The following is a 13,230-nucleotide window of genomic DNA, read 5'->3' as shown; positions in this document are numbered from 1 at the left end:
TGGAGTCCTTTTTAAGACCCCCAAAGAGCACTGTCGTCCAGAGACATACATCCAGAGACGCTCTGGTTTAGAGAAAAATGTCCTGTCCCTTCTTGATGAAACCCAAATTGCAGATCCCTTTCTCTCTTTTCCCTTATCAACAGTGTCCTGCAGCAAATCTTGCTCTACAGGGAGCCTCTCTCGGCCAGGTGATCCCAACGAGACTCGAGGACTGAAATCAAGTGTTGATGGCTGACATTCCTGGCTAGTTCCCGGCTCAGGGACGCGCACTCGAATGGGGAACGTGCCTCAGTCCGAGGGATGAAGCCCCGAGGGGACGAAGCTCAGGGAGGACCTGAATGGGTGAGGCCGGGGGCAGCTCCCTGGACCAGCCCCTGCCGACAACAGACGACGGTGAGGCCAGCAGGGATAGTAGCCATGCGCACACGTCTAGCGTGGCTTTCCCTACCGTCTGCGTCAACTCGGGCCCTCGTCACCACACCCTCTGAGGAAGGTACGGTTACTCACCCCTGTTTTGGAGATGAGGATGAAGTTGAATGTTGGAAGGTTGGAGGGGCCCTGATGGATCACACTGTCCCGTTTCTTCGTCTTACAGATGGGGAGGGCCTCCCCCAGAAGGAAACAGGCAAGCCAAGAGCCCACAGTCCGCTAGGAGCAGAGTCTGGACTGCCGCCCAGGCCTCCTGAACCCCAGCGCAGAGCCTGCCCTTGTGTTAGTCATCTGTTCAGACATTCAGATGCTGTTGGAGCACCTCCAGTGAGAGCCAGGTGCTGTGAGGCTGGTGATACTGCAGGGAACCAGACCCCCACAGCCCCTCTGGGCTCCTTTGATGCCTTCACATAGGCAGCACTCCTGGGCAGTGGTGGTTGTTCTTTCCAGCCATGACACGTATCACTGACCGCATGCACGCACGTGGCGAGTTCTCTGGACATTCCAGAGGAGCCTGCCGCGCGCCCCCCGCCCCCCGCCCCACTGCGTGTGTGATATGTGTCCCAGATGTGCCACTCCCTCCTGGTGACTCCTTCAGGGAAGCACACTGAATGCAAGCTGGGGGAGAGGTGTTCTTCTAGAGACAACTGGTCAAATCTGTCAGAATTTGTAAAAAATCGGATGATTCTCCAACTTGGGAACTTTAGCAATAACAAGTTGTGAGTGACCCCTCACAGCTGACCATGAGACACCAGTGACTTGTGGGGTACAAGGTCCTGTCCCTTTTTCTGGGTCAGATGATCCAGGGGATCATGGTCAAGGTGAGCCCAGCCAGCTGTTCTCAGGGCCCAGCCAGCCATCTGATGGAAATGAGGGGAGGGGTGTCACCATCCTGACCCCACAGAGCCTCAAAACTGACAGAAGTCATGAGCCCAGGAGCCTCGAGGTTCACTGTGCCTGCAAGGATCCGGGCCTTGTGAGTGAGGAGGGAGCCTCAGCAGGGAGGAGAGTCTGGTTCTACCAGCCCAGCGGACGGTGGAGGCTCTGGGCTCCCGCCGGCTTGGGGAGGGCGAGTGTCAGTGCAGGAGCACCAGGCGAGTGAGGGGGTGCATGCAGCGCCTGAACCCACGCCTCCGCGGCTGCATCCTCTGCCTCTGTCTCTAAGCTCCTGGATGGACGACACTCGGTCCGTCACCTCTGCCGACAGCGTGCCCTCGGGCAGTGTGCGCTGAAGACAAGGTCATCCGGGCCAAGTCCCAGTTTCTCCACGACTAGCTAAGGGAGTTTGGGCAAGTTACTTCAGTGCTCTATGCCTCTGTTTCTTCATCTGTATGGTGATAATAATCACAGTTCTAAACTCAGAGGATTCAGTTAGAAGTAACTGACCTAATACAGGAGAAGAGCTCAGAACAGTGCCGAGCGGCACATTGTGAAATGGCAGGCGCCAGGATCCTTAGGGCCCGTCCTAGCAGGAAGGGGCGGGAGGGGGGGGCGACTCACTTGTGGCCTTGGATGGGTTTGTTGTTAACTGTTTGCCACTCAGATGATCCTGCCTCCCGGGAGTAGATGTAATAACCCAGGAGTTCTGGGGCGTCTTTCACGGGCTCCCAGGTCAGGGACACAGAGGTCTGCGTGTCTCGGAACGCTTGAACTTGAGCTGGAGGAGGGAGAGTAGCTACAAAACAGAAATGTGGGCTGTGTGAGGATGCTGAGCGACCTGCCTTACAGACTGGGGAGGGGAGGGGTGTGGGGAGAGGCTGGGAGGAGCCCCCGCTGCAATCCAGGGTGGCAGGGGGGGTGTCAGACCTGCCCTGGGGCTTCAGGTGTCCCCTTCCCAGGCCCTATGAGTCTCAAGTCCTCTCCCCTCTCACCTCCAAACATCTCTGCTTCCTCACAGCGGCCTCCATTCATTCATCCTTAGTCTCCATCCCCTCCCCCACTGCTCTCTTTTGTACAATAATTTTACATTTCTCATACAAGTGAATGCTTTTCTTTTTTCCTCCCTTCCCTCCCTTCCTCTCGCCCCTTTTTCTTTCCTTTCTTTTATTGAACTGTACTAGAACTTTTCCCTAAAACTTCCTTGTGGTTCAGAGACTGCCCCCACATCTGATCATAAACAGCTCAGTGGCCAGACCCTGAATCATGTCTAAATCTGTGGGTTCTTGGCTTGCCTCTTTCCTCCTGGGGGAGGCCCTCCCCACCTGTAAGACGAAGAAACGGGACAGTGTGATCCATCAGGGCCCCTCCAACCCATTCATATTTGCTATGAATATATATACACACGCACAAATATTATATATACAGATATATGTGTGCATATATACACATATTATATAATATATGCACACATATAATACATATGCATATAGGTGTGTGTGTGTGTGTGTGTGTGTGTGTATATGCATGTATGTATTTCCTATATTATTGGAACAGAGCAAATCTAGGACTTTGCTCTCTCCCCCAAATGGGCCCTGCAGCACATCAGGCTCCTCTGGGTTCAGTAGTGCTGCAGCTGGGCTCCCTAAAGGGCCAGTCAGTCAAGACAGCTACAGGGAACCTTCTGATCTGATCTTATTAAAACTCCAAGAACCCCAGAATCCGGAGGCCTCGGAAGAAGGAGGGGCCCCGGGAGGTTGGGGCCAGGATGGATCTGCACCTAGGAGACTCAGGAAGGGGTGGAGGAGGGAACAACAACCAGGCCTTCAGAACGACACATCTGGCAGCTGAGGACACCAAGGTTTGCAGCTAGGACATGATTTGCCCAGGCCCACGCTGTGCTGCTGCCAAGAGGTGTCCTGCCTGGTGAGCCAGGGCTTGGGGTGGGACAGCTTTAGGACTGGGGGACCACTTGCTCACACTCGGCTCCTGCGCTGGACCAGCTGGATTCTGGAACCTGTGAATTGTTGAGCTGGAAAAAAATTCCCATACTCATACGAGCTCCTTACTCAGAGAGAGACAGTTCCTGGTGTTCTGAAACCTGACAGGCCTGAGATCATGTTGCTTTTCAGCTTCATGGTGGGAAGAAGGGGTCAGGGACAGGGAAGTGAGCATGGCTTTGTCCCCACAGCGATGGGGCCCCGGCCCTGGATGCCGACAGCCTGGCCTGCCCCCACCTCCTGCATCACACCGGTACCTGGCTTCCCCCTCAAGGCGATGGGCTCGCTGGGCTCTGAGGGATCGCTCATGCCATACTGGTTTATTGCTCTCACTTTGAAGACATATGACTTCCCTTTCTCCAGATCCAAAAGGGCGAATCTTGGGGATTTCACAGGAGTTTCCGAGCTGATGGCCTCCCAGGTGCCGCTACCTATGATTGACTGTGACAAAGGAGAGAAAGACGCATTGATGAAGCGGTTGCCTGGGCCGGGGCTCTGGGCCAGGCGCTCTGACCCCTGGCCCAGGCTGCCCCTGAACATGGAGCTCTGCACCCACCTGCCTCCTCCACATCTCTACCTGGACGCCTGCTGAGCATCTCACATTCGCCATGTCCGGAACTCCACTCTGGATCTTCCCCCAAACCCACCCACATTCGGTTGATGGGACCTATCCTTCCGGTGGCTCAGGCCAAAAGCCTTGAAACCATCTTGGACTCCTTCCCTCTGTCCCTCACATCATCCCAAATAGGCTCCAACAACAAATCCAGTTGGCTCCACCTTGAGAATTTATCCAGAATCCAACCCTGGCCTCCCACCCTAATGCCCCTGCTATAGCCTTGATCCAAGCCACCATCATCTTTTACCAGAGCTATATCACTCTTTTCTCCAAACGATGGTTGGAAGGATCCCTTCACAACACAAGTCAGATCACGTCCCCGGCTGCCCACAACCACATCTCCCTCAGAGCCAAAGCTTCTCCACGGCCTGACCCCTGTTACCTGTCTGGCCACATCCACTTCCCCTTTGCCCTGTGCCTCCCTGCTGTTCCTGATGGCACCAGGCCCAACTCCTGCCTCTGGGCCTTTGCACTTGCTCATCCCTTTGCCTGGGATGTTCTTCCCCGCAGAAATCTCTGGTGGGCTCCTCGTTTCCTTTATGCTTTTATTCAAAACTCACCTTCCCGGGGAGGACTCCCAGCCCCCCATCTAAAATGTCAGCCGCCTCTTCCCCCAACACTTCAAACCGCTTCCCTGCTTTTAGTCTTTCTCCTTAATGCCTACCACTAGCTAACGTGCTAAGTATTTCCCTGATTTATCTTCTTTACCGTCAGTCCCCGCACCCCTGACTCAAAGCTCAGCTCCATGAGGCAGGGGTTTGTCTGTTTTATCTGCTGCCACGTCCCTAGGGCCAGGAACAGCACTGGCAATGTGAGAGGTGCTCAGTCTATGTTTGGGGGGGGCCAATAAATGAGAAAATGAATGAATTCTCACAATAACCCTGAAGGTGGGTGTTAAATTTCCCCACCAATGAGAAAACTTGTGTTCAGGGAGTTTGGGTCACTTGGCTGAAAGTCACGTATCGAATAACTGGTGTGTTTGGTATTTAAGCTCAGGTGTGGGTGCCCCCAAACCTACTCACTCTCCACAGCATAAGGGACCCAAAAGGCAGCCATGAATCCTGCATCCCTGGGCAGATAGAGGGTGAAGAGCTGAGGGTGATGCAGGTGAGTGATGCAGCCAGAGGCCACCTCTGCTGAGTTTGGGTATGCCAGGTAAGATCCAGAAGCACTGGGGGAACTCGCTGACCCTGCCCTCCCCGTGCTTTCCCCTCCCAAGGCACCCGCCTGTTAGGAGCCCAGAACCCAGCTAGGCCAAAAAATTTGCAATAAAAACCAGTGAACATTGCTGAGCACCTACTGTGTGCCAGGGTCTATTCTAAGTCCCTAGGTGCTTTAGTTGATCCTCATAGTGACTCTATGAGGTGTGTACGGTTATTATCTCTATTTCCAGAAGAAGAAACCGAGGCACAGAGAGGCTCAATAACTTGCCCAAGGTCACACAGCTAATATGTAACAGAGACACGATTGGAACCCAGGCAGTCGGACTCCAACATTTTAACCACGACATGCTACAGCCTCGTAAAACAAATCCTCCACGATCTATGGCTTTCCTATGTGGGGAAAATAGGATCACCTGTGAGTGCGCAAAGAGAGGCCCGTTTGAACAACCAGAGGCAGAGACTCCTCCCTGGAACTTTCACTAGCCCTGTACCGTCCGCCTACTATGTGCCAGGCCCCGTGCTGGGTGCAGCGAGTAATGAGAAGGCAAACCTGGCCTCTTCCTTTAGGGGGGTTGGAGTCGAGAATGTGTCCTTGGGACGCGTTTACAGGCCCAGAGCTGCTGGCCCGGCTCTGTGCTGCATCTTATTTCATCCTCCATTTGAAGGAGGAAACTGAGGCTCAGGGAGCTTGGGAAACTGGCTCACACAGCAGAAATCAGGATTTGAGTTGATCTTAACACCATGCTGTTTTTCACCCAGCCAGCTGCCTCCCCCCTGCTGTGAAATCCACCCCGAATGCATGAGCTGCCCGCATCTCCAGACACCTGCCCACCCCCCCGCCCCGCATCGGGGTGGGAACTGCCTCCAGGGCTGCCCGCTCCCGCCCCCCATGCCTGGTGACGGCTGCTGCCCGTGACCCTGGCTCGTGGGTACCCTCCCAACGTGGCCGTGGCCAGGAAGAGGTGCTGGACCCGATGCGTGACCCCATGCCACCCAGGAAATGGTGGATCACACTGTTGTCACTGTTGTCTGTGTGTCTTAATTTTGTGCATTTTCATGAATAGCCCAGGAGCTGCCACCAGGCACTGGCCTCACGGGGCTGAGGTCACCTCAAAAGGTCTGCCCCCTGTGGAGGGCTATTCTCAGCCCTTCCAGGCACGGATTCTCTTCTAGTCTCTGAAGGCCTCCCCAGGGACGCTGCCTGCCATGTGTCTCTCTCCCTTTCTCTCTTTCTCTCTCTCTCTCTCTCTCTCTCTCGTCTCTGTCTCTCTTGGTGCTGCCCCCTGCCCCCGTGCCCCCCACGCGTCCTGTGTGCCCGCATGTCTGCTTTTCAGCCTAGCCTGGGGCTGGGGCCCTCGGGGTCTCTGTACCTTCTCCAGGGTGTATGTCAGGGGGGCTTTGCCCCGAGGCCTTGGCTCCTCCCAGCTCAGAACCACATAGGCATCACGGATCTCGCTGGCGTGGACGTTGGTGGGGGGCGAGGGGATGGTCACAAAGTCTGGAATCAGTCATTGAGGAGCAGAGATGGGTGAGCCCTCAGAGACCCCTCATTTCATAAAGGGGAAATGGGCCCAGAGAGGGGCAGGGACTTGCTCCAGTCACCCAGCAAAGCCAGGCAGAGTCAAGGCCAGAAGCCAGGTCTTCTCCAGAACTTTCCCCAGCATGCTCCCTCCTCCACAAGGGGCGCGGTAAGACAGGCGGCAGTCACCTGAGAACCCTGGCCTCCAAATGGACCTCACCCGCCCTCATCTCCCCATACCCCGCACACAGACACCTTCTGCCTCTCTGCCACTTTGTGTCCCCAAGTTTCCAGAGACATAAAGGAGGCTGGAATCTGGAGGCAAAGTGTCAGGAGGTTCACACGTACCTTCAAAATCATCTGTGCTGACTGTGATCTTGTTTCCCAGATCAAAGGAGATCTCTAGGGTGGAGAATGGAGCATGTTGGGGGAGAAGTAGGGGGTGCAGGATGTGTGTGTGGGGGGCGGCTGGGTCAGGAGGGGGCAGGGCAGGACCTGCCCACTCTGGGTACTGGTTCCTCACCCTCTTCCCAGCCCTGGCCTTTGGGCCCCGCACTGTGTGGCCTCAGGCAGGTGTTCTCTGAGCCCCCATATTCTCTGGGGTCCAAAGTGGAAGGAACACTGCTGTTCTAGACCCCGGGAGAGGCTCTGTCTTCTTGGGACAAATGGGGACGGAGGAGAAGTGATGTGCCTGGGGTCGGACACCTAGGGCAAGGTGGAGCTGGGAGGCAAACCCACGTCAGGCTGACCCCTCAAGGCTGAAAGGGCGGTGCCCCCCATGTGCCCCCAGGCTCGGGGCTCCTGAGGCAGGGCTGTTTTCCTCCTTCAGATTAAGGGCATCTGAAGAAGGTGTTGAGGTTCTCCCTCGGATTAGCATCTCCTGTGGACAGATTTGTTTCTTCTGTCAGACTAGTTGTACCTTCCCCCTCAGGCTAGGGGCTCCTAAGGATAGCACTGTGCTTCCTGCAACAGTCTAGGGGCTCCTGAGACTGTGTCTCCCTCATCCGACTAGCAGTTCCCGAGGGCTGTGCCGCGTCTCCCCCCATCCCCCTTGGGAAAGGGCTTGGAATGGGGGCTGTGCCACCTGTGTCCTGCATGAGGCGGTCCTCAGTGGGCCTTGATTGATGCTCTAGAATGTTCCTCAGGGCCTCTGTACCCACCTGTCTTTTTCCGGGCTTCATCAGGGTCGCCCATGACAACCAGTTCTGACGCCTTGGAGGGGAGGCTCCTGCCTGCCCTGCTGACGGCTCGCACCCGGAACCGATAGCTCTGGCCTTCGAGGAGGCCTTGGATAGGGCACCGACAGATCCCGCTGGGGGCCTCATGGCAGGGCACCCACTGCCCAGACTCGCCCTGGCACCTGCGGGAGAGAGGCCCCAGCTTCGGCCCCTGCCCCCGACGCACACCTTCTGGGTCTGAGCCCCTACCAAGTCCAGTCCTCCACCCCAGGCTGCCAGTTAGGGTCGGGTCCTGTTCTCCACTCAAAAGCTCGTGAATGGTAGAGTTCGGATTTCGCCCCAGGGCTGTCCACTCCCTCGGAGTTGGGGCTCTCTGGGCCATCCGGGTACCACTGTCCTCAGGCGGTACGCCGGCCCGCGCTGCCCGCTCGATGGGGCAGTGGGCACATGGGGTCTGACTCCTGGCCATACCACTGAAGAGCAATGTGACTCTGGGCAAAGTCATCACCCCATGTACCTCAGTTCCCTCATCTGTAGAATGGGTTACTAAAGAGTCCCCTGCTGCCCTGGACTCGGTGAGGTTAGGCGTGCAGCTCCAGGACCTGCTGTGAGCCCCTTCAGGGGCAGGATCAGGTGTCACCTCATGCTAGGGCCTGAGAGCTGGCAGCTTGTGCAAGAGGTGGGATGTCCCGGCCCCCACCCACCCCGTACCTCCGGTCAGTGCTGTCCTGTCTCTGTCTGTCACTCAGGGACATATCCACTAGTGCTCACTTTCAAGCACTTAATGTTTGCCCCTCCCAGGGTCCAGAGGGCTGACTCCAGGGGTGGAATTCCAGGTATCGGAGGTGACAGATTTGGAGGCATGCATTCCTTTCTCTTGCCCCTAAATTATATGACCTGGTCTACCTCATGCCCAGTCTGAGGCTAGGCATGGGGCCCCCTCTTTCCTGTGGCCCCCCACTCTCATTCTCACAACCAGGTAGAGCTCTCCCCTGGGGGCTCTGCCACTCGAGAGGCTGACTCACCGCTCGATGGAGTAGCCAGTGATGGGGTTGCCCCGGGTGTCGCTGGGTGGGGTCCAGGTCAGGATGAGGCAGTCTCTGTTCACATTCAGGCATTGGACATTCAGAGGGGAGCCTGGGGCCCCTGGCTTCTCGGCTGCTGCATCTGAGACCCAGGGTGGTGTTTGAGGAAGGGAGGGGGGGAGGGGAAGTTTCTTCCAGTTGGGGTCCATTTGGCCACTGACCCCTCGCACTCCCTCCCAACCCTCCAGGGCTCAGTCGTGATCTTGAGGGCCAGGACCTGAACAATAGCCTCATCCCTTTTAACCATAGCATCTGGGGGGGGGGGTTTGAGAGTATCAATCATTAGGGGCCCATTCTACTCTACGCCCCTGAATGATCAGTGTAATTAATCTCTGAGCCCTGTAGCACGCCTCCATTTAGTGGATGGGAAAACTGAGTCTCAGAGGAAAAGTGACTTGCCCAAAGTCACCAGCTAGTAAAGTGGCAAAGCTAGGATTTGAACCCAGATCAGTTCAGAGACCAAGAGGCAGAACTCACCAGGTACTAGAATCATCCCAGCCCACTCTCAGCCTCCCTCCCCAGCTCCTACTAAGTCTGAAACTCAAGCGGTGTCCTGCTGGAGGGTCATAGGATGCCACAGGGATTCTTAGAGACTCTTCACTCAACACCCTTATGTATAACAGGGAAACTGAGGCCCCCAAGAGGGCGGGGAAACTTGCAAAAGGTCCGACAGCCAATCTGGTTGCTGGGCTCCAGCTACACCTCCTACCCTCCAACCCCCTACTCACCTCTCACGAACACATAGGTGCTCTGCTCCTGGAGCCCAAAGGGGGAAGGCACCTGGATAGTGTAGAGCCCCTCATCCTCCTTGTAGGCGCAGGACACCTTCAGGGATGCCTGGCGGTCTGCGTAGAGGATCTGCCGGCGTCCTGAGGGTCTCAGGAGTCTCCCTGAGGAGCGGTGGGGTCCAGTGTGAGCTCTGGCCTCACCTGGGAACCTTTAGATGGTCTGGGGGTTTAGGCAGAGGCGTGGCTGGTGTGGGTGGTGTGGCTATAGCCTGGGGCTCAGCTGGGGAGTTGGGGGGCGGTGGCCCTGAACTCTCCTCTGCTGAAGGCTTGGGGAGTGGGGCAAGGTCCAGGGAAGGGGTTGGTGGCTCAACATGGGAATGAGCATCTAAGCAAGTGGTCAGTGGCCCAGTGAGGAGTTGGAGGTGCTGTGAGAAAGTGGGAAAAAGAGAGGTGGGCCCCTTTGTGAGGGTCAGTGTCTCTGCGTGGGGGCTGGGGGCTCGCTGTGGGTGTTGGGGGCTCCATGGATGGGGATTGTGAGCCAATGAAGGGAGTGGGGGCTTGCTGAAGGCATGGAGGCTCAGGAAAGGGGCTGGGGGCTCGCTGAGGGAGTTGGGGTGTCCGTGAGGAGGGTAAAGGGCTCATTGAGGGGGGGGGGGGCCGGTGAGGAGAGTGGGGACTCAGCAGTGTGACCTTAGTGAGAGGGATGGGGACTCAGTGAACGGGCTCTGGGGCTCAGGGAGTGGCTCCTGCCCTGAGGCCACACTGCGGGGCCAACCCGCTCTGTGTCCCTCCCTCCTGCCCGGACCGCCATTCTGGAAGATCTACAGGTTTGGGAAGACACCTCAGCCTTATGGCAACTGTCTCTCCTTGTGGCTTCCCCCACTCTTCTGCCCTGCCCCCCGCCCCCAGCAGGTGTGGCCTCCCTAGGGGTGCTTGCTGGCCGCCGTGCTCCTTGTCCTTCGGCCGCAGGCCTGGTCACAGGTGCGGAAGGAGGTTCAGGCATCCGTCTCCTCCCTGACTGTCAATGGGCAGTGGCTGCGACTGTGCCTTGGCTTCCTCCCGCACCCCAGATGAAGAGCCCCTTGTGTTCATGCACATCTGCCTACCCCTGCCCTGGCACCCAGCACAGGGCCTGGCCCCCACAGGTGCTCGGTGACCTTTGTAGGGTGACCTGGTCTGAATGAACCTGGCTGGGCTCCTGTTTTCTTCGGCACTCATTACTCAGCTTATACCTGGGGAGGGGCATAGCCGAGTTTCTTTCTCCATTGACCCAGGGACCCAGGGCTGGGGTGGAGCCAGTGCTCTGGTCCCTCTCTGGCTTCCATCTCTGCCCCTGAAGACTGGGGACCAGGACAGGGGGGCCTCACCATCTCGGCGCCACTGGATGTTCTGCTCAGCATCTAACACGTCTTCTGAGAATAAGCAGGACAGAGAGAAGGGCTCCTTCTCTCGGGCAAAGACTGGCTTCAGCACCGATGTGAATTCCACGCTGGGGCCAAACATCAGTCCTCGGGGAGGGAGGAGAAGTTAGGGCAGCAGTCTTTGGAGGCCACCAGCCTAGCCTGGGACATCCCCACTCCTCTGAGCCAGGATTCATAGTTCCCCGGGGGTGGTCTTAACCAGGAAGTAGGGGCCCGGTCCTGGGGGGGCGGTGGAGGCGGGGCCAAGATTTATCTAAGTGGGATCAGATGAGCCAGAATAGCAGCTACCAAAGGCCATGTCCTTTGTCTGTTGGTTTTGCCTTTCTCACTCAGTTTTGGCCCCTGGCTAGCTTGGCAGCTGGGGGCAGCTCTGGGGTGCCAGGGGACCCCCACAAGTCAGTCTGCAAGTATGAACAGCTCACAGGCAATGACATGCCTTTGTGGGCAATGGATGGATGATATTCTAAAGGGGGCTATGGAAGGTAGAACGAGGGACCCAGACACCCTCCTCCCCGAAGACTGTCCCTCCCTGAGCCTCCTTACTTTTAAAGATCTCCGAATCGAAGCCAGCATCCTTCCCCACGTAAGCTGAAAGCCCAAGGCAAATGGAGTTTGAGAAGGTTCAGATCTCACATCCCTAATAGATTAGAGGTGGCGGCTTGGCTGTGGGTTTGAGTCCTGGTCTGTTGGTCGGTCCCCCTCCGGCTGCTGGAATTTCCTTCACCCCCTGGGCCTCTCTTCCTTTCTCGGTAACATGGGGACAGTGGCTCCTTGCTCCTGATGATGGGGTTCTGAATAATTGAGTTCACATGAACTAAGCCCTTGGACAGAGCCTGGCACACAGCTGGTGCTCAATAAATGGTGGTTTCTATCCTCTGCCCAGACGCACTGCCAGGATCACATAGTCTTCATAGATGCCAAGTCTGGTTGGAATGGGACTTCTGGTGGGGTCAGGGAAAGCCAGCAGGAGAAGGGCAGCACTGAGATTAAGATGGGGGCTTAAGGGTGACATCCAGGGTGATGTTGACACAGACCACCAGAGCATAACAACAGCTCTCGTTCACATGGGACATACCACGTGCCGCATATTAACTCACATATAATCCTCACAGTACCCTGTCTGTTGGTGCCGTTATCATCCTCTCATACAGACGAAGAAACTGAGGTATAATCACCCAGCTAATACCCCAGCAGCCTGAAGCCATGATGTGACTGGTCCCTGGTAAGGCCCTTCCTGAGTGAGGCCCGGAGGGGGCTGGGAGGCTGCCCAGAGTCACACAAAGTCAGTGAAAGACTCAGGATTAGAACCCAGACCCCCTGCCTCCCAACCCAGGGCCTTCTATCAGCTGCTATGGAGGTGAGAGCAGGGGAGGGATGGTAATGACCGTGAGTGGATGCTCTCAGTGGGAGTCTGGCTGGAGTCTGGGGGCCAAGAAGCCGAGCGGATCCCAGAGTTGCTGGCCTTGGTGGAAAGAGGGATGGGGGTCTGGAAGAAGGGATGGTAAGGGTGGGTGGACAGAGGGAGGCAGGTCCCTGATGCTTGACCTTGGGCTTGAATCTAGGCACAGCCTATAAGGACAGCTCAAATTCCACACAGGGAGCCGGACTGGCAGAGGGGACAGCTGCCTCCCAAGAGCTATTTGGGGAACAGGGCAGGGGGGTGGAGAGGAGTGTGAAGGACAGTTTAACAAGGTCTGATGAGAGGCAGGGAGCGGGCTGGATGCCAGCCTGTCTGTTGACCAGGGAGTGTGTGTGAGTGCGTGTGTGTGCGTGTATGTGCGTGTGTGTGTGTGTGTGTGTGCGCGCGTGTGTGTGTGTGTGCGCGCGCGCATATGCAACCACTCTCTCAGGGGCCCTGAGGACGAGGCAGCATTCTCCTGGGCCCAGAGGTATGGCCTCCTGGCTAGGCTCCACCCTGGTCATGGTGCGGGGGGACAGAGAGCTATGGCTTCCCTAAGTCTACTACACGCCAAGCTTTACCTCTACCGTCTCATTTAATCAACCGGAGCACCTGAGCGAGGTGGGAGGAGTCCCCCTTTACAGATGAGGAGGCTCAGAGAAGTGAAGTGAGGTGGCCCAGGCACCCACAGCCGGTCAGAGGCAGAGCTAGCATGTGGACACGGGTCTGGCTGACTCCCGAGTGTCTTCCCTGCCTTATGCTGTCATCTCAGATGCCCCTGGGGGAAACTCCAGGGTTGGGAATCACACCAGTTGG

The 13,230-nt window shown here is 56.9% G+C and overlaps 1 protein-coding gene across 2 annotated transcripts in view; it reads right to left on the bottom strand.

Moving 5' to 3' along the window:
• The window catches only part of MYOM3 (myomesin 3), a 45,939-nt gene that overhangs the window by 20,768 nt on the left and 11,941 nt on the right, over positions 1–13,230 (bottom strand). For both annotated transcript variants that reach the window (XM_025856485.2, XM_073903178.1), the window contains exons 8-16: positions 11,559–11,603; positions 10,962–11,102; positions 9,595–9,756; positions 8,807–8,948; positions 7,764–7,963; positions 6,952–7,005; positions 6,455–6,582; positions 3,563–3,746; positions 1,930–2,104 (exon numbers count right to left, since the gene is read on the bottom strand). In XM_025856485.2, the coding sequence (XP_025712270.1) occupies positions 1,930–2,104; positions 3,563–3,746; positions 6,455–6,582; positions 6,952–7,005; positions 7,764–7,963; positions 8,807–8,948; positions 9,595–9,756; positions 10,962–11,102; positions 11,559–11,603 (1,231 nt within the window). The remainder of the gene's footprint in view (positions 1–1,929; positions 2,105–3,562; positions 3,747–6,454; positions 6,583–6,951; positions 7,006–7,763; positions 7,964–8,806; positions 8,949–9,594; positions 9,757–10,961; positions 11,103–11,558; positions 11,604–13,230) is intronic.

Source organism: Callorhinus ursinus, unplaced genomic scaffold (assembly GCF_003265705.2).
Source record: "Callorhinus ursinus isolate GAN/ISIS: 27379988/994484 unplaced genomic scaffold, GSC_fseal_2.0 scaffold18, whole genome shotgun sequence".
NCBI lineage: Eukaryota > Metazoa > Chordata > Mammalia > Carnivora > Otariidae > Callorhinus > Callorhinus ursinus.
Note: the sequence above shows the minus strand (reverse complement) of the source record. Positions and strands in the feature narration are given on the sequence as shown.